Source organism: Manis pentadactyla, chromosome 9, assembly GCF_030020395.1.
Source record: "Manis pentadactyla isolate mManPen7 chromosome 9, mManPen7.hap1, whole genome shotgun sequence".
NCBI lineage: Eukaryota > Metazoa > Chordata > Mammalia > Pholidota > Manidae > Manis > Manis pentadactyla.
The window spans coordinates 13,971,051-13,990,330 of record NC_080027.1 but is presented as its reverse complement, the minus strand read 5'-3'; the positions used below and the strand labels follow the sequence as shown (position 1 = coordinate 13,990,330).

At 52.4% G+C, this 19,280-nt stretch overlaps 2 protein-coding genes across 6 annotated transcripts; one reads left to right on the top strand and one right to left on the bottom strand.

Annotated features, from left to right (window-relative positions):
* The first annotated feature begins 1,447 nt into the window (after positions 1 to 1,447).
* FERMT3 (FERM domain containing kindlin 3) lies at positions 1,448 to 16,875 on the top strand. Of its 2 annotated transcripts, none has more exons than XM_036926813.2 (15): positions 1,448 to 1,597; positions 2,171 to 2,340; positions 5,231 to 5,464; positions 5,664 to 5,783; positions 5,886 to 6,054; positions 6,281 to 6,383; positions 13,629 to 13,736; positions 13,889 to 14,023; positions 14,103 to 14,152; positions 14,256 to 14,380; positions 14,567 to 14,673; positions 14,782 to 15,015; positions 15,369 to 15,493; positions 16,058 to 16,199; positions 16,317 to 16,875. In XM_036926813.2, the coding sequence occupies exons 2-15, from the start codon at positions 2,181 to 2,183 to the stop codon at positions 16,494 to 16,496; spliced, it is 1,992 nt and encodes a 663-aa protein (XP_036782708.2). In that variant the 5' UTR covers positions 1,448 to 1,597; positions 2,171 to 2,180; the 3' UTR covers positions 16,497 to 16,875. The 2 variants fall into 2 exon arrangements, with proteins under 2 accessions (XP_036782708.2, XP_036782718.2); XM_036926823.2 differs by having other exon boundaries at positions 1,457 to 1,592.
* TRPT1 (tRNA phosphotransferase 1) lies at positions 16,841 to 19,230 on the bottom strand. Of its 4 annotated transcripts, none has more exons than XM_057506953.1 (8): positions 19,008 to 19,229; positions 18,752 to 18,835; positions 18,463 to 18,544; positions 17,760 to 17,929; positions 17,497 to 17,671; positions 17,262 to 17,318; positions 17,084 to 17,194; positions 16,841 to 16,951 (listed from the first exon to the last, which is right to left on the bottom strand). In XM_057506953.1, the coding sequence occupies exons 2-8, from the start codon at positions 18,824 to 18,826 to the stop codon at positions 16,860 to 16,862; spliced, it is 762 nt and encodes a 253-aa protein (XP_057362936.1). In that variant the 5' UTR covers positions 18,827 to 18,835; positions 19,008 to 19,229; the 3' UTR covers positions 16,841 to 16,859. The 4 variants fall into 4 exon arrangements, with proteins under 4 accessions (XP_057362936.1, XP_036782829.2, XP_057362937.1 ...); XM_036926934.2 differs by having other exon boundaries at positions 18,965 to 19,228; XM_057506954.1 differs by lacking the exon at positions 18,463 to 18,544 and having other exon boundaries at positions 17,760 to 17,897; positions 19,008 to 19,230.
* Between the last annotated feature and the right edge of the window lie 50 nt (positions 19,231 to 19,280).

The window sequence follows — 19,280 nt, the reverse complement described above, 5'->3', positions numbered from 1 at the left end:
TCCTTGATGAATCTTCTTGCCACAAGGTTCAAGAGGCCTGCCCCACAGGGGCCGCAGTCCAGATTGGGAGGGGTGCTAATGTGCATTGGCTAGACTTGGACCACAGCCTCTTCTCCTTTTCCTTCCAAGTTGGGTGTGAGCCTGATTTGGTTCGCAGGCTCTACCAGATGGTCACTAGGTGGTGCTGTCACTCAGCGAACAGCTGAACGGGAACCTGGGAGGCTCTTTGACCCAAAGTGGCACCAAGTCCAGAGGTTTAGGTGATTGCCATGCTGTCAGTGTGCCACCCTCTCATCTCCAAGCCAGAAACCTGAGGAGAACACTGGATTCTGCTCAGGAACCAAAGAAATGAGTTCCATTGCAAGGGATGCTTTGGACCTGCTTTTGCAGTCAACTGCTGTTAATATTTTTTAAATCACTGCTCTCAGCAAAGCTAAAAGTAGGGGTTTTAATTACACTTCGCTATAGTTGCAGCAAACTATTTCTGAAACCCTCTTTAGCCGGGTGGCTTCTGGGGCACGAGTAAAGCTTCCTCATTTGTTCCAAGAGTGTCGTAGCCTTCTGGGCTAGGAAGCAGCTGAAGCCAGCGGCCGCTCTGCTGCCTGCTGCGGCGACCTCACATCAGCTGGCTTTCCCCTGGGAGTCCCCAGCAGGCCTCCTCCTGGGTCACAAAGCCTGGCCTCCACAGGCGTCCTGCTGTGCCTTTGGTGTCGCTGTAGCATTTGGCTCTGGAAAGGCTGAATTCCTGCTAGCTGGTAGTGAACATAAGGACTTGCCCCACCAAAGCTTAGGTCCCAGTGGGGCCACCAGGGACCTTCTGAGGTCACATTTGAGTAGGGACTTGAGTGAGCTTTGGGTACTGGGGGTGAGCACATTGAATGTTCAGGGACCGTGAAGATGGCAAGTTTGAAGCCCTGAGACCCGGAGGTGGCAGGGGAAAGGTCTGAATATTCAGAGTCCAATTTCTTTATTCAGCTGTTGCCCTGGGCAGCTCTATAAATTTGCCAGGTTTGGAAATAGAGGCCTTACTGGGGACAGGAAAGACATAGAAGTTTTCCTTGGGGCCTTAAAGGATCTATTTTGTGGAACATCCCAGCTTGACCTGCCAAATTCCTAAATGACCTGGATTCAATTCTTTCAACTCCATGGCAACTCTGATGTTTCATGGCCCAAAGGCCCCCAACCTTATGACAGGTTAGAGATGGGAGACGGCTTCCTACTGGGGACCTAGCCCTGAATACTAATTGGTAGCTTCTCTTGTTTTAACCGAGCCTCCCTCAAAATGAGGGGTGCCTTTTTGTGGGGTTAGGTCCACAAGACCCACTCCTCTGGCCCTCTGCTGCTTCCTCCGCTTACTGGGAACAGAGGGCCCCACTGGAACCCCAGCGCAATAGCTGGCGTTTGCTTCCTGCTGTCAACGCCGGCCCGCCCTGGGGAGGGGCTAGCCCGCCCCGCTCCTTGCTCGTGATAAGGCCCCTGCTTCGTGCTGCAGAGGGGCAGGAAGCGCAGAGTAGTCTGCAGGTGTGTAGGCTGAGGCGAGGAGCGGCTGACACTCTGACCCCAACCTGTGGCCCCAGCCCCTGGCAGGCGAGGTAAGGTAAGCTGGGCCAGTGGCTGAAGGCCCAAGACACCTGTCTCTTACTTTCCCTCCTGTAGCCGTCTGCCTAGCACGCCTCTCTCCATGTGGCAGCTCAGACTTCCCGCTGCCCTAGGGAGGCCGCAGCTGGTCTAGGATGTTTGGATCTGAGCTTTGGGCTAGGATTGGAACAATTTTCTGACCTGGGTTCACAACCATTTCCAGGGTGAGTAGCGATCAGTGAGGGCCTGAGGATGAACTGGGGACCGGGAAAGCAGATGGAGACTGTGCCCAGCCCTTGCACTGAGTAGCCCCTCTGTTCTCTTACCAAGCCTGTTTTCCTGTCTGTAAGTTGGGAGTGGGTTGGACGACATGGTTCAACCCAACCATCCGTGATGGTGAGAGGGTCTGAGGTTTACCTGGAACAACTAGGTAGCCCGTGCCTTGCTGCTGCCATGGCCCACTGGCCTGTGGGCCCGCTGTCTGCTCACCTGCCTGTCCAGGGCACTGACCACAGGGCCACTCCTACTTGAGCACCCATAGCCCCAGACCCTGGAGCCCCGCCCACTTTGCCTCTCCCCACCCTCTCTGTAGAGCCGCAGCCATGGCGGGGATGAAGACAGCCACTGGGGACTATATCGACTCATCCTGGGAGCTGCAGGTGTTTGTGGGAGAAGAGGACCCCCAGGCCGAGTCAGTTACTCTCCGGGTCACAGGGGAGTCACACATCGGCGCAGTGCTCCTGAAGGTCGTGGAGAAGATTGGTGAGTACCTGGCTGTCCCATTGCTGACCTCAGCACCACAAGGCAACTACAACCCATGTCCCCTGGCACTTCCGGGCCACCCTCGCTGTGCAGCTCTCGATAACGGTGTCACAGTGACTCAGGCACCAGCTTAATCATTTGGTTCCAAAGAAGTCATTTCCCCAACTTCCTCTCTCTCCTTCTGTCTTCCCTCCCTTCCTCCCACTCCAGCGGGTTTTGCTAAGTCCCTGAGGAGCAGACCTGGCCACCATCTTCTGTTCACCCACTAAGAGGGGCTAGAGAGGCCTTGTATATGTTGAAGCAGAGGTCACTTCTGGGGGCCCAAGGGGAAATGAGAGAGGGCTTCTGGGGAGCTGGGGCCTGCTCCCTCACTCCCTCCCCTAGGCGGAAACCCTCAGCAGGCTGGTGATGGCCTAGCCTGGGTGGGAAGGCCCTGCCCCCACAGGAAGTTACAGCAGAGCAACCTGCGGTATCAGCCATAGAGAGGAGCTAGGCCAGTGACATGGGGGCTACTCATCGCCTCTCCCTGCGGGAGTGGGGGCTGCCCCTTCCTGGCAAGGCAGTGGGCACCCTCTGATAACCAGAGCCGGAAGGCAGGTCCATGATAGTGCCAGTCAGGAGCCTGGGTCCTGGGCCGCCTGTGGGTGGGGGTGGGCAGCTTCCTCAGACCCAGGCATCCTGCCACATGCAGCCCATGAGGCAGGTCAGTCAACTTGTGGACAGACCGGGCCCTAGGATAGCCCAACAGGATGAAGTGCTAAGGGAGCTTCCAGAAGGCAGGGCCCAAGGAGGCTGCGAAAGTGGAAGTGGGGAACAGAGGGTCTCTCAGGAAACTGGGCGTCAGACCGAGACTCAGGCAGGGAAGGGGCCAAGCCAGGGCAGAGGGGGAGAAGGCCTGGGGCCCAAGAAAGGACCTGGCTGTCCTCAGGGCACAGCACACGGGCAGAGCAAGAGGCCTAGACGAGGAGTCACACAGACCCCGCTCCTCCAGCCACTGCTGAGCCCTGAGGGCTTCAGTTCCTGTCACCTGCTATGGGGACATTGTCCCTGTCTCTCCTACTTCCTCCTACTCCTTAGTGCACCAGACATTTATTGATGCTCAGTCAGGGTCCTGACCTCCTGAAACGCAGCAGGGCAGGTGAGATGGACCCTTCAGTTGCTGGCATGGGGTCAAGCACTGGCCTCTGCTGGGGGAGTTATCATGGGAGTGCCTGGAGCCGGAAGAAAGGGCTGCACCCAGCTTGGGAGCGGAGACTTCCTGGGAGAGTCCGTGTATCATCTTCACTTAGTATGAGTCCTGAGAGCAGTCCAGCAGGGAGGAGCAACGTGTGATGGGGCATGGGGCTGTTCAGAACTGGGGCCTCCAGGCCAGGGAGAACACCTGGAGTGGCCATCATGAGGTGTTTGGCCTCTGTCCTGGTGGTGGAGAGCAGCCACTGAAGGGTGTTCAGCAGAGCGTCAGGCCGAGGCATTCTTACATCTAGGCAGGCCCCTCCAGTGCAGGTAGGCTGGGGGCAGGGCCACAAGGCCTCGTACGGGCAGCAGTGAGGGTGGACAGGAGGCTGGCTTTTGGAGGTGGGACTGACATTGATTAAATGCGGCTTAAAGTGAAAGGGATGATGCTGTCCTAGCAGGAGAGTTGTCGCCCAGCCCCCAGATGCAGTGCGGAGGAGCCAGTGAAGAGAGAGGAACCTAGTTTAAGATGAACCCTTCAAACTTTGAAGATGTTTAAGAGACTCCCTTTAAACTGGGCAGAATTTAAGATGAGTGTCAGTGGGTCTGGGACTAGGAATCATCACATGCCTAGTCTCAGAACCAGGCGCATGGCCTGATGAACAAACAGTTCTGGGAAGATGGAGGCCAGTGGGCGTTTGCCTTAACTGGTAGCTTGCAAGTTTCTGTTCCGCGGTCCAGAGCAGTGCCTGGGCCTATGGGATGTGCATTTGGGGTGGCAGAAGGAAGATGGGGCCATATCTAGGTGAGACCCCCAGGAAGAGGCTGTGGCTGAGGAGGGAGAAGAGGGTCCCCGACCGCACTGGGCAAGGCCAGGAGTCAGACGGGGTCTCTCTCCCTTAGAGCACTGGAGACATGGTGGCGGGGCTGAGGCAGGGCTGCGGGAGGAAGGGTGTAGGCAGGGAGTCAGACCTCCCTCGGAAAGGCTTAGCACGCTCTGCGGGCTGTGCCCACACCAGCTCATGCTCCTAGAGGGAGAATGGAGAGGCCGTGTGTTGTCTGTCACTGGCTGCATGGTGGTGATGAGTGCAGTAGTCACAGTTCTGACTGATGCTCCCTCACTGGTTGTGATGTGCCCACAGAAGTGCACCACAGACGCTGCGCACTCAGCACACGCTGGCATTGTTCACTGTCCATGGGGTCAGGGTGATTGCTGCGCTCATCTCACCAGCTAGAACACTGAGGCATGGAGAGGGTAAGGCCTTGGCCTAGGTCACAGAACCAGTGACCCATACATGTTTACAGAGCACCTGCTGCTGCGTGCCACTCCCAGTGCCAGGCCCTGCTGTAGCCTGTGCCTCCTGAGCCCCAGGAATGCCCGAGGGAAGCCCTTGAGCCAGGAATTGTGGGAGGACATGGGAGGTGCCATAGAGGGGAGCCCAAGTGGCTGGGGTGCTTGAGATGGAAGCACCATGACTGGGCATCCAGGTTTTGGGGTGGGAACTCCTCTGAGAAGTGATGTAGCCTAGGAGGGTTAGCCAGCAAGAGCCATTCTCCCATAACCTCGGTCCCAGACCCCAGGCCAACCGCGTGTGGCTTGGCTCAGGCAGCTGAGGCGCATCATCACGGGCCTCTGGATCCTGGACTTGTGCTCAGTCCTGGGGGCAGGGCCCTCCAAGGCTGATGCACATGCACCCCCTTCTCCGTGGCCCTGCAGAGCGCAAGCAGGACTGGTCAGACCATGCCATTTGGTGGGAACAGAAAAGGCAATGGCTGCTGCAGACCCACTGGACACTGGACAAGTATGGCATCCTGGCTGACGCCCGCCTCTTCTTCGGGCCCCAGCACCGGCCCATCATCCTGCGGCTGCCTAATCGCCGCGCCCTGCGCCTCCAAGCCAGCTTCTCCCAGCCCCTCTTCCAGGCTGTGGCTGCCATCTGCCGCCTCCTCAGTGAGTCTCTGGCTGGTCCCCACTCTGCCACCCTGCCGAAGTGCAGGTCCCCTCCCTTTATAGGCCCAGCTATTGTCATGTCCTTTCTGTCTGTCCCTCAACCTGCCTGCAGAGCCGTGACCTCCCCCAAAGTGCCCATAGACTGGGTGGAGGTCACGGGGCAGGACCCCTGCCCTGCTGAGGCCCCAACTCTCCGCAGGTATCCGGCACCCTGAGGAGCTGTCTCTGCTCCGGGCTCCAGAGAAGAAAGAGAAGAAGAAAAAAGAAAAGGAGCCGGAGGAGGAGTTGTATGACTTGACCAAGGTCGTCCTGGCCGGGGGTGAGCACAGTCTGGGCAGGCCAGGGGCTGGGCAGGGGGGGGGCCAGGCCCAGGAGGCCGGGGGCTGGGGGCCCGGCCTGGCTGACCCAGCCTGCACCCTAGGCGTGGCACCTGCATTGTTCCGGGGGATGCCAGCCCATTTCTCAGACAGTGCTCAGACTGAGGCCTGCTACCACATGCTGAGCCGGCCTCAGCCCCCGCCAGACCCCCTCCTGCTGCAGCGCCTGCCCCGGCCAGGCTCCCTGGTAGACAAGACCCAGCTCCACAGCAGGTGCTCTGCCCCCGGGCCTGCCCCCAGGGCTGTTTCCCCTTGTTTCTGGGCTCCTACTCCCAGGATCCACACCCTCCCCTGTATCTTGCTAACCCTAAATCCACACCTCCTTTTCCAGGCCTTTTCTATAAGTGTGTGCTTGCCCCAAGCCCCCTGCCCCTCCCCCCAGCCCCGCCCCAGTGCTGTACCTCTCCCAGTGCTCACCCCTGTCCGTGCCATGGCCCAGGTGGCTGGACTCGTCACGGTGCCTCATGCAGCAGGGCATCAAGACTGGGGACACACTCTGGCTGCGCTTTAAGTACTACAGTTTTTTCGACCTGGATCCCAAGGTAGGCTGGCTCAGGGAGAAGTGGGGGCTGGTCAGTGGGACCCAGGAACATAGCACCACGGTCTGGGCTCTGGGAGCATTAGAGACCTGTAGGGGTCTGTCCATCTATCCATTTGTCCACCCACATCCCTTTTGTTATCTCTGCCAACATGGTTCTGGGTCCAGGCTGATGCCAGGGCCCGTTTCCCAAGAGGCCATCAAGGAAGGTGATGACCATAGATGGGCATAGACAGTGGTGAGCGTCCCCGAGAAGCCTGCTCGGGCGGTTTGGCTCCTCCTAAGGAGCGGGATCTCCCCTCCCGGCCTTGCACACTTCACTTCGACATATGTCAGAGCCTACTGTTATTATGACAGCTGCTTTGAAAAATAATCCAGGTGTCATATGATTTGCCCATTTAAAGTGCACGGTGCAATGGTTAGTGTATCCCCAAACTTGTGAAACCATCCCCACAATCAGTTTAGAACATTTTCATTCCTCAAAAAGAAACCCTACATCCATTATTCCCCACCTGCCCCAGCCCCAGGCAAGTACTAATCTCTTTTCTATCTCTATAGATTTAGCTAATCTATACATTTCATATACATGGAATCATACAATTTATGGCTTTTTACAGCTGGCTTCGTTCACATAGCATAATGTTTTCATGTTGTAGCATATATCAGGGCTCTGTCCTTTGTATTGTGAGATATTTCATTGTATGTACATGCCACATTTTACTGATCCTTTCATCAGTTAATAGACGTGTGTTTCCACCCCCACACTTGTTGGCTTTTATGAATAATTCTGCTGTGAATATTCATGTATAAGTTTTTGAGTGGACATGTATTTTCATTTCTCTTGATATACTTGAGTAGAATTGTTGGGTCATCATCGTTATTATTTTTACTTTAACCAGGCAATCCTGTTTTATTGAACTTTGTGTTTTGCGATAACTGTAGATTCACAGACAGTTGTAAGAAGTAATACACAGAGATCTAAGATACCTGGATACCCTTCTCCCAGTTTGCCCCAACAAGTACCACAACCAAGATACTGACACTGATGCAGTCAAGATACAGAACAGTTCCATCAGCGAATTGTCCTGTAAAGATATTTTAAAAATATGAAAAGTCTTTTCTGTCTGCCCATGTACTCACCTTTTCCTGTGTTCTTTATTCTGTTTGTAGATCCCATTTCCAGCCGGTATCATTTTCTGTTGGCCTGAAGGACTTCCTTTAACATTTCTTGTCCTGCCGATCCACTGGCAATGAACTCTTTCCTCTTTTGCATGTCTGCATAAGTCATTACCTTGCCTTTCAGTCTGAAAGATACTTTCACTCAGAATAAAATTCTCGGTTGATAGGTTTTATTTTTCTTACGGTCCCTTGAAGATGTTGCTTCAGTCCTGTGGCTTCCTCTGCTTCCAGCGAAGCAACAGTTCTGCTGGTCTTCTTTGTCCGTCTATACGTAATGTGTCTTTCTCTGAGTATTCTTACAATTTTCATTTTATCACTGGTTTTAAAGGTTTTGGTAATCATGTGTCTTAATATCTCTTGGGTTTCTCATGCTTGGGGTTCATTTAGCTTCTTGAATCTGTGAGTTTATAGTTTTCATCAAATTTGGAAAATTTTGGCCATTATTTTTCAGATACTTTCTCTGCTTCCCCCTTTTATGGGATTCCAGTGACATGACTACAAGACTGCTTAAAATCATCACACACCTCACTGATGTGCTTTGTTTTGTGGGGGTTGTTTTCAGGGGGAGGGTTCCAGTCTTATTTTTCTATAGTTTAATTGCTCTGTCTTCAAGTTTGCTGATTTTTTCTTCTGCCCTATCTGATCTGCCACTAGTCCCATGACTCGAAGTTTAGTCTTGACCTTTATAATATTTTCTATATCTCTCCTTAGCATGCTCATGCTTTTGTCCACCTTCTTAAACATACAGGATATATTTATATGAACTTTTTTGTGTTTTTATCTATTGATTCTATCATCTGTATCATGTGTAGATCTAATTCTATTGACTTTCTCCTCATTATGAGTTGAATTTTTCTGCTTGTTTTCATGCCCAGTAATTTTATATTTGATACTAGCCACTACAAATGTTATGTTCTTAGGTGCTGTGTTTTTTTTTTTAATCCTTTAAATTTTTAAAATCATGTTTGGGAATGAAATTAAGATACTTGAAAAGAGTTTGATCCTTCCAAGCCTTGCTTAGGTTTCCAAGCCTGAGCAAGACAGAAACATCCTTCAATCTAAGGGTAATGGAGCGCAGTGCAGAGGCAATAACTTCCTGAGTATTCTATCTGGTGTACCCTGTATCATGAGGTCTCTCTAATCTGGCTGTTGGGATGTGAACCACTCCCACCCTGATGTGAGCTCTGGTAAATATTCCTTCCACCTGCTCCTTTTCAGTGTTTTCTTCCAGCAGCCTTGGGCAGTTTGCTTACACACATATGCTGGTCAGTACCCAGGTATGGACTCCAGAGGGGCTCTCTGCTGCTGTCCAGAGTTCTCTCTGTGCAGCTCTCTCTGCCTCAGTACTCTGCCCTACTAATCCCAACTGCTTTGGACTCCTCAAATACTCAACTACATCTCCTCAACTCGGGGAGTATGCTGGGGTCCTCCTCTCTGTGTGCAGCCTGGAAACTTCCCAGCCAGGCAGCTGGGGTGATCTTAGGACTCGCCTTACTTGGTTCCCTGTCTCAAGGATCACTGTTCTGCATGGTCTGTTTTCCAATATCTAAAAACCATTTGGTCTTTGTTCTTCTTCTTGTTTTAGTAAGTTTAACTTTTAGTCAAATAATATATGATGGCTTAAAGAGTTAACTATCTCTAGCAGGTCTGTAATAACAACAACAACAAAAGCAGTTCCCTGCCCCACCTCTTCTTACCCTAGATTTCTGATCCCTAGAGACTGTAGATCTTAACTCTGTAACTTTTTGCTCTAGTATTTACATTTATATGACATGCTTCTTTGTTTCTATTCCTTGGTTTTCCCATTTCACACACAATCTGTTGACTTTGTATAGAAGATGAAGTTTAATTTTCTTACCTCACCCCCCCCCCAAAACACATAAAACACACACTTCTTTGCACCTTTCCAATTGAATTGTGTTACAGTTTTTGGGTAAAACAATGCAATCATGGGTATTAATAGTAACACATATAAAGAGTGTTCTTAGCTAAGCCACAGAGTAGTGATACTTCCTTTCTTGGTCAAATTTTTCATGTTCATGATTGCTATACTTTTATTTACTTATCTGTCTATTAATTGTCTGTGTACAATTAGAAGAGAGACCCCAAAAGACTATCTGGATGCTCTCTATGTGGTGTGACTTGCCATGGGGAGTCTCCACAGTGATGAGGTGGGTGGGATGTTCCATAACTAAGGCCCTCAAACACTGCAGCCCAAGCACAGTACTCCTTTCAAAATTATTGAGCCTTCAGTGTTCAGTCAGTGTTCTTTCCTTCTTGGAACCAAGACATGGTAGCTGTCTAGACCCACTGCATGACTGTTGTCCTTGGACTTCCTTCACTATCTCCTGGGACTCCCTACATAGGCTGCTGCATTCCTGGATCTCTTATGTTCCTCTTTCTTAACTGGCTGCTTCATTTTGGTGGAGCATGTATTTCAATAACTTCCCCTAAAATGGTAAAATAACAATAGCTTCTCCTAAAATGGCAAGGGGTTTGAAATCCTGCATGTCTGCAGAGGTCACTGTTCTACCCTCACTCACATGATAGTTTGGCTAGGTATGGCATTCTAGGTTGAAACATTTTCCAGCCAAATTTTAAAGCCATCTTACAGTGTTGCTGTTGAGGATTCTGATGCCATTTTTATTTTCAGTCCTTCCATATGTGACCCTTTTTTTTTTCTTGGAGGGGCAGCATTCCAGAAGCTTTTAGAATCTTATCCTTATATCTTCGTGTTCTAAAATCTCTTAATAGTATGTCCTACTATGGGTCTTTCTTCATTGATTGGCCCTTCACGTTTGCTGAGCCCTTTCAAACCAAAAACCTGGGGCGTTTCAGTTCTAGAGAAATGCCCTATACAATCTCTTTAATAATTTGCTCCCCTCTGTTTTTCTGGAACTTGGTAGATATTAGACCTCCTGGATTGATTTTTCAAAGAAAAAGACTCAGACATTTATCTCTTCTTATTTTTAAACTTATTATCTTTTTGTTCTGTTTTCTGAAGTGCCTTGATTAATTTTCCAAATGATCTATTGAGTTTTTAATATCTGAAACTGGATTTTAAGTCCTAAGAGCTCTAAGAGTTCCTAACATACTTTTTTTAGCATAACATACATTCAGAAAAATGCATATATGTATCTAACACATTAAACAACAGAACTTTACCAGCCCCCAGAAGCCCCCCTCATGCCTTCCCCAGGCGATATCTCCCTCAGAATGGAGGGAACCACTAATATTACTCCTAACACCTTAGATTAGTTTTGCCTGTATTTGAAATCTACATAAGTGAAATTTATTCTATCTCTTTAGTGTGTAGCATTCCATTACGTCAATATACTACAATTAATTTTCCATTCTTACTATTGATGGGCATTGTACAATTTCCCAGTTAGGACTATTATGAACAGAGATGCTATGAACATTCCAGTATATGTCTGTTTGTAAACACATGTACATATTTCTGTAGGGCATATACCCAGAGGTGGAATTGTTGGGTTACAGGGCAGGCATTGGTTTAGCTGTAGTAGATAACTGCTAAACAGCTTTCCAAAGTGGTTGTTCCAATTTACACCCCCATCAGCAGTGTATGAAAATTTTGATTGTTCTGCAACTTCACCAGCACTTGGTATTTCCTATCTTTTCCATTGTAGCTATTATGGTAGATGTGTAATATTATCTCATATGGTGTTTTGTTTAATTGTTTTTTAAACAGCTTTATACTGAGATATAACTTACATACCATAAAAATCACCCATTGTAAGCAGTTTGATTATTTTTAACAAATATATACAGTTGTGCAACCATCACCACAATCTTGTTTTGAATATTTCCATCACCTCAGAAAGTTCTCCAGTGCCCATTTGCAGTCATTTCTCCTCCCACACCCAACCCCAGACAACCACTGATGTGCTTTTTATGTGGTTTTAATTTACATCTATCTCCCTGATGGCTAATCAAGCTGAGCTTTTTCTCATATGGCTGCTAGCCATTTGGATATCCTCTTGAAGTTTCTGTTCCAATTTTTTGCCAATTTTTGTATTAGTTGCTTGTCTTTTTCATATTGCTTTGTAGGAGTTCTTTATATATTCTGTAGATGACACTTTATCAGATAAATATATTGGGATTACATTTTCCCACTCTGGGCTTTGGCCTTTCATTCTCTTAATGGTTTATTTTGATAAACAGAAGTTCCTAATTTTAATATAACCTGGTTTTTATTTTTTGCATTTTTATTTTATGATTAATATCTTCTGTGACCTGTTTAAGAAATCATTTTTATTCCAAGATCACAAAGATACAGTCCAATCTTTCTCTAAAGGCTTTATTGCTTTGACTTTCATATTTAGATCTACAATCCATCTGGAACTGACATTTGTATGTGGTGTGAGGTAGGGGTACAAATAGTTTTTTTACATATGAATATCCAATGGACCCAGTGCCATTTATTGAAAAGAGCATCCTTAGACCCCAGTGACTGCAGGGGCACCTTTGTCCTAAGTCAGGTGAACATACATATGTGTCTCCCATCCTGTTCTTATTTCATAAGTGCAGCATTTTGTCTCAATAAGGATTTTGACTAGCAGTTGAAGTTTTCTGTTCCTCCCTACATTGCCTTTATTTCCTCCAAGCTCTCTTTTTCTTGCTTGTCTTGGTCTCTCTAGTTTCTGTTAGCAGCTTTCCCTTAAATGTGGGAAAACCTTGCCTGTCTTTTCATATTTAGAAGTAAAGCTCTAAGAAACTGACTGGAAATCCTGAGTAGATGAATGGGGCTTGGCATTTGAGGGGGCCTCCTGGCAGCGATGGGGCAGGGATGCCACTCTTTGTGGAGTTTCTCTTTGGCTCATCAGTTCCTCAGCAGTGAACCTCTGGTCTCCCAACTGTAGGTAAAAGGCTCACTGCCAAAATGTAGGGTGACAAGTGGGGAAGGGCTAGGGGTCTTACCCCTGAGAATGCCAACGTTCTCTTAATTCATCTGTTTTTTATCACAATGCTCCCCTTAACCCAGCTGTGCCTAGAGTACCAAATACAGGGGTACCTCTGGTTCAGCCTCTGTAGCTTCTGTCAGGTACCCGCTGGCTGTCACTTGACTGCAGGGAGTGGGGAGGGGGAGGGATGTGCTCCTTTCATAGATGCTCTACAGTCCTCACTTGAGCCTCCCCCACCTCTCGGCTCAGGGGTCCTGGTCCAGAGCCTCTCCTGGGGTATGCCATGCGAAGGATGTCTTTGCTCAGATTTTTGTATTTTTTGCTGTGTGCTTTCTGCCTGTTCTCAAGCCTCATTCATGCCTTTCCCACAGAACAGGAGGGGGAAAAGAGTGATTCCTGCTTTCTCCCCCTGTAACTCAATTCTCATTCATGTTTTTGCTTTCTGTCTTCCAAAATCTTGGCATCTTTCACCCACCTAGTTCCCTCTCTTTGGATTTACCTTTTCTATGCCTTTGCTATCAATTCTGGTGGGTTTCAGAGGGTGTGTGGGCTTGGTCTTCTGTGGGTAACTGGGATCCCACTTTGTGCTTTGCACTCCCTGTGTTTTCTCTCTGGAATGTTCTTCCTCTCACTCTTCCCTTTAGTGGCCTGTTGTCACCCTTCAGGCCTTAGTGTGGCATGTGGGCACCTCAAGAGGCCCCTCCGAGTGCTTCTTCCCTAGAGTAGTCTCGGGCACGCTAGTTCCGTTCTCTCTCATCACCACTGAACATGTGTCCTCACTCCAGGGCATCATGTAGATGCCCCATGGAATCTGTGTCCTTTTTAGAGCTTTTATTGCACTCTTGAATCACTTCACCTATCTATTGATTGGTTTACTCAGTCCCCTTTGTGCCCCTGCAGCATGCAGGGCACACAGTAGACATATGGTCAGCATCTGTACAAAAGGTTTAGAGGGAAGAAGGTGCCACTTGCCTGGGCAGGTGGGGCTGGCAGGCCATAAAGCTGTGGTTGGGGCCTGCTGCCACGTAGGACCACTGTGTGAGCTTGCCGCAGTGCAGAGGCAGGGTTTAGGTGTGCGGGGCTTAGGTGCACGGGGTGCTCAGGGCAGTGGGCACCAACGCAGCCTCCCCCTCCCACCGCTCCAGGCAGACCCAGTGCGGCTGACCCAGCTGTATGAACAGGCCCGGTGGGACCTGCTGCTGGAGGAGATTGACTGCACCGAGGAGGAGATGATGGTGTTTGCAGCACTACAGGTGCCGCACAGGCCTGGGGGGCCGGGCTGCAGACAGTCCCAGGGCACAGAGGTCCTCCATATGGGGCTCTGTCTTCAGGGAAGCCCAGCTCAGGTCCCTGTTGGGCTAATGGGCTGCCAAATCACCCTTTCCTGGCCCTGTGCCCCACACAGTACCACATCAACAAGCTGTCCCAGAGTGGGGAGGTGGATGAACCGGCTGGCACAGACCCGGGGCTTGACGACCTGGATGCAGCCCTGAGCAACCTGGAGGTGAAGCTGGAGGGGTCGGCGTCCACGGACATGCTGGTGAGGAGGGCCTCCGGTCGTGGGTTGGGTCACGGTCAAGCCCTGGGACCTGGCCCCCTCTGACTCCTTTCCTCCCCAGGACAGCCTCACCACCATCCCAGAACTCAAGGACTATCTTCGGATCTTCCGGTGAGTGTGGGCCCAGAGCTGGCAGCCCTACTAGAGGGGCTCAGTATGCAGAGAGAGTGGAGGGAGGGAGGTGGCCTCTCACACGCCTTTTCCTCACTCTCAGGCCCCGGAAGCTGACCCTGAAGGGGTACCGCCAACACTGGGTGGTGTTCAAGGAGACCACACTGTCCTACTACAAGAGCCAGGATGAGGCCCCGGGGGACCCCATTCAGCAGCTCAACCTCAAGGGTAAGTGAAGGTGGCCTGGCCAGGACAGGATCAAGGGCAGGGCTGGAGAGGGGCCCTCCTGTCGGCTGGGCAGGTAATGCTCTTACTCAGTTTCCTCCTGGAGGCCAGGGAAGATGCCCTCTGTCCTGAGAGGCTGTGCATCACTGAGGGGCCTCTCATTAAGAAGCCCTCCCCTTCTTCCTCCAGGCTGTGAGGTGGTCCCTGATGTCAATGTCTCAGGCCAGAAGTTCTGTATCAAGCTCCTGGTGCCCTCCCCTGAGGGCATGAGTGAGATCTACCTACGGTGCCAGGATGTGAGTGAGGGCTGAGCAGGGGCTGGAGTGGGGACAGGGACAGGGGCAGGAGGCTGAACCAGAGTCTGGCTAGCCCCTCACCACCATCCTATGTTCCTTCCACTCCAGGAGCAGCAGTATGCCCACTGGATGGCCGGCTGCCGCCTGGCCTCCAAGGGCCGCACCATGGCGGACAGTAGCTACGCCAGCGAGGTGCAGGCCATTCTGGCTTTCCTCAGCCTGCAGCGGACAGGCGCTGGGGGCTCAGGCAACCACCCCCAGAGTCTTGACGCCTCCACTGAGGGCCTTAACCCCTATGGCCTTGTTGCCCCCCGCTTCCAGCGAAAATTCAAGGCAAAGCAGGTACCAGAGAGAGTTGGTGGCAGGAATGACCATAGCATTCTTCTGGCCACCGTTGGACCCGGGATCACCCCAGAGCCTTCCTCTGGAAAGCCACGTGCTCACTCACTCCTTCTCCCACCTGTGTCCCTAAGCCTGAGCACGCTGGTTTGCCCCTTCTGGGAGGGCTCATGGTGCCCCTGACCATGCCCACCTCAGGGCCTGGCTCAGCTCATATTTGCTGAGTGGTGAGGTGTACCCTGCTGGCCCCACATTGGCCATGCCCCTGCCCCAGGCTCAGCATCCCGTCTCCCTGATGGGGACAGGCCAAGGGTCTCAGGGACTTTGGGCAGTCCCTCACCAGTGTGGTCCTGCAGCTCACCCCACGGATCCTGGAAGCCCACCAGAACGTGGCCCAGCTCCCACTGTCAGAAGCCCAGCTGCGCTTCATCCAGGCCTGGCAGTCCCTGCCCGACTTTGGCATCTCCTATTTCATGGTCAGGTACAAGCCCGACCCCAGCCTCTTTGCCAAGCACTGTCTCTGCCTTCACCTGCTGTCTGGTGGGTGGTACCATGAGGCCTCCCTTCCTGTATCTGTGGGTAGACCCAACTGAGGGCTCCCATGTGCTCCCCATCCTGCACCCCACAGCAGACACGAGAACGAGCTCAGGCCAGGAGAGCAAGAGACCCAGCTTCCATCCTACCTCTGCCCTGACCAGTCCCCATCGGGCCATGGTTAGCTGGCTGGGAGGACAGGGCCGGTGCTGGGTGCTGTGACAGGGAACGCTCCTTTGGCTGGCCATTTCCCAAGCCTGCAGAAATCTGAGTGAGGCAACAGATGATGATACAAAGAAGTTACTTAGAGGCGTAGACCATTTGCCTGTGGCTGCTAAGTGCCGTCATGATTATTTCAGTTAGCCCCCATTTTCCAGATGAGGAGCTTGAGGCCCAGAGAACCTAATGGCTTATTTGCTTGCAGTTTTCTCCTGAGCGCTGCACCAGGCTGTGGCCTAGAAGGCCATGCACAATGGGGCCTTTCCTCACCCTCTTTCCCCTTGGGGACCAGGTTCAAGGGCAGCAGGAAAGATGAGATCCTAGGCATTGCCAACAACCGACTGATCCGAATAGACTTGGCTGTGGGCGATGTAGTCAAGACCTGGCGCTTCAGCAACATGCGCCAGTGGAATGTTAACTGGGACATCCGGCAGGTGGGCCCCACGTGAGGGTGGGGATGGGGCAGGGGGCCGGGCCAGACCCAGCCAGGGCAGGGCAGGGATGGCTCCCTTATCCCACCCTGCCAGCCACTCTGACTGCCCGCCCTGCAGGTCGCCATTGAGTTTGATGAGCATATCAACGTGGCTTTCAGCAGTGTGTCTGCCAGCTGCCGCATCGTGCACGAGTACATCGGCGGCTACATTTTCCTGTCAACACGGGAGCGGGCCCGCGGGGAGGAACTGAATGAAGACCTTTTCCTGCAACTCACAGGAGGCCACGAGGCCTTCTGAGGCCTGTCTTACTGCTCCTGCCCCGCTTAGCACCTGCCATGGCCACTTCTAAGCCCACACTCCTGGGACTCACTGCCCACGCCCTGTCCAGACATGCACTAAGCTGGGTACATTTACTGTCACTGGCATTGTGCAGAACCAGGGGCCTGGCTGGGCCAGACTCTGCTATCCCCCAGGCTAGGGAGGGTGGTCCCTGAGCTCATACAGTGCCCACCCTTCCCTTGTCCAGATGGCTGAGACCAACATCCCTAACCTAGCTGTTGTCCCTGAGCACACTAGAAAGACCAGCTGTCGCTACGGGATGACGATTCATGGTTCAAACTGGAATTTTTTTTCTTTTTACATCTTTTTAAAATAAATATTTTATTGTTGGATCATTCTTCTTCCTCTGGAGCTGTTTTTGAGGCCACTGTGACACTCTGTCTCTTCATTACCAGCCAAGGAAAGGGGCTTTCCTGAGATAGAGAAAAGAGTTGGTTAGATACAGAAAGACCTAAGTCAGCCTGGGGCTGGGCACTGGGAAAGAAGTTAGGACAGTGGGCACATATTTAAGCTTAAAAAATAGAGGTACAGTGGGGGGTTCTCACTGGTAGGGTGCAGCTGCAGAGCCTCCTTGAAGTACTTGGGAAGCAGGAATCCGTCAGCATTCCCTGGAGTCAGGATCACCCCATTGGCAGAGCGGAAGAAGGGGATTCCATCTGCAGACACAGCCATAGGTGTCACTCATGCCTCCTCCTAGGCAGTCCCTGCTGTATCCAGGCTCACCTGCCAGGGCCAGGGGCCCATCGATGAAAACAGCTACTTCGCAATTTGGCCGCATGCCTATGGAGACAACAGGAGCCTGAGGTTATAGTCATCAAACATGGGGTCCTGGACTCAGTGGAGGGAAGAGGTGTGCTGCTGCATGCAGAGCATGGGGTGGCATTGGACAAGAGATGCCTGAAGGGGGACCTGGGAGGACAGAGTGGGTGGGAATAGCTGGGGGGCGGTGCACACTGACCACTGATGATGCCAGGGTCCCCGGGCAGTCCAGGGGCCAGGTGGATATGTGTCCTTCCCCTGCAAGATAGGCCCTTGAGCAGGATGGATGACCAGTGCTTCCAGAATGTGCCATGGACAAGCATCAGGGGCAGGGCCTGCGGGGTCTCCAAGGGCTTCAGCTCCAATGCAGGCACCTAGAATGGGTGGGGAATGGGCAGCAGTGAGACCCCTTCACAGGCACTGGTCCCACCCGGCTCTCCCACTTGTCCCCTCAGCCCCCACCTGCAGGGAGTGACCCTGATTGGCCCGGATGAGAGGGCCAGTGCTGGGGCTCCCTGGCTGCAGGGCAAACCGCTGCTTCCCACTGGTGTCCACCACGCGTTGCACATCTTCGGCTGAGAAGCTGCAGAACTGGGGCAGCTGTAGGAGGGTGCCCAGGGGCACAAAGCCATCTGTGGGCAGGTGTGTGCTCAGGGGATGAACTTGCTTTGGCCCGGGGCCAGAGTTAATAGGGGGAGCCAAAGGCATCAGAACAGCCTGGGCTTGGGGGGGTCACAGGGGTTTATCAACATGACCTTTAGGAAATCTCCCCTTTCTGGATCTCAGTCTCCTCAGCTTACATGGGAATAGAATCTGCCTTAAAGAGTCACAAAGATAAATGACCCGTTTTAGCACAATACCCGGCCCAGAGTGGACACTCAATAAAACACTGGTTGCCCCAATACCCTCTAGTACCCACTCTTGGGATAAGTGTTTATTGGGCCATTGGGCTGGAGGGAATCACCAGACCTGGCCCAGACGAAGTCTTCTCCCAGTTTGCCAGACATGATACTGGGCTCTGGGCTCTGGGCCCCAGTCTTCCCTGTACACGGAGGGATGTGTCCTCTGTGCCCCTCCCACAGGGCCGCAGTGGAAGCCATGGAGGGGGGCAGTTATGGAAAGGCTCACACTGCTCCCTGGCTGCAGCCTCCAGACCCGCACTTACCAGCTCCCATGGGAAGCCCCAGCTTCAGGGCCCCATGGCGCAGGGCATAGGACAGAGCCTTGGACAGTTGCACATCTTGGTCCTGAAAGAGCCCAGAGGTGGCCCCTGGTCCCTGCTCACCCTGAATTCTGGGTGACCGAGGGCAGAGGGAGGCCAGAGAGAGAGGCGTTCCTGTGCTCTGCGGGCAGCCCCCACTCCCACCCAACAGCATTACCAAGGGAGTCAGGGCTTGGAGTCCCCCTCCACTCCCACCATGGGGGTGCCGCGGTGAGGGTGGAGAGGGTCACACCTCTTCCCGGGGTCTGTGAGCTCTTCTACTCCTCGGCCCTGCTGCTTCCTGCCTCCTGCTGCCAGAGGAGTTCATGGCCCAGACCTGTGGGGAGCACAAGACCTGTGTAGGGACTGTTAAGGTCCCTCCCATGTCCCCGACCCTGCCCAGAAAGTCACAAAGCCTGGGAGGAGGATATTTAGCTCATTAAGTTCACTTCCCACCCCCAACTACCTGGTGCAGATAGGGAAACTGAGGCCCAGCAAGCAAGACTTGCCCAAGGTCACACCGTCAGCCACGGAGCTTCGGGAAGCTGAGCCCCCGCGCTCCAGGCTAGAGGGTCTGTCCCGCAAGGCGGCCTGAGGAGGCTCCGGGGCGAAGGGTCACTCCTGGTCAAGAATGAGAGAGCCAGAGGGTGGAGGACACCTGCACGCTCAGCGACTCCCGCTGCCGCGCGGCGACCCCAAACAGCGCCGGGAAGGCCAATGAGGAGGCGAGAAAAAAGAGGGCGGGTACTTCCGTTCCGGGGGAAGGGGCGGAGCCTGAGGAC

Bases quoted from the DNA above. Each gene is read 5' to 3' on its own strand.
- TRPT1 (XM_057506953.1), bottom strand. From the start codon at position 18,826: ATGAACTCCTCTGGCAGCAGGAGGCAGGAAGCAGCAGGGCCGAGGAGT. The intron at 17,930-18,462 runs GTAAGTGCGGGT...ACCTGCCCACAG, and splicing joins GGGGCTTCCCATGGGAGCTG to ATGGCTTTGTGCCCCTGGGC. The intron at 17,195-17,261 runs GTGAGCCTGGAT...CTGTGTCTGCAG, and splicing joins TGGGCCCCTGGCCCTGGCAG to ATGGAATCCCCTTCTTCCGC.
- FERMT3 (XM_036926813.2), top strand. From the start codon at position 2,181: ATGGCGGGGATGAAGACAGCCACTGGGGACTATATCGACTCATCCTGG. The intron at 6,384-13,628 runs GTAGGCTGGCTC...CCACCGCTCCAG, and splicing joins TTTTCGACCTGGATCCCAAG to GCAGACCCAGTGCGGCTGAC. The intron at 14,024-14,102 runs GTGAGGAGGGCC...TTTCCTCCCCAG, and splicing joins CGGCGTCCACGGACATGCTG to GACAGCCTCACCACCATCCC.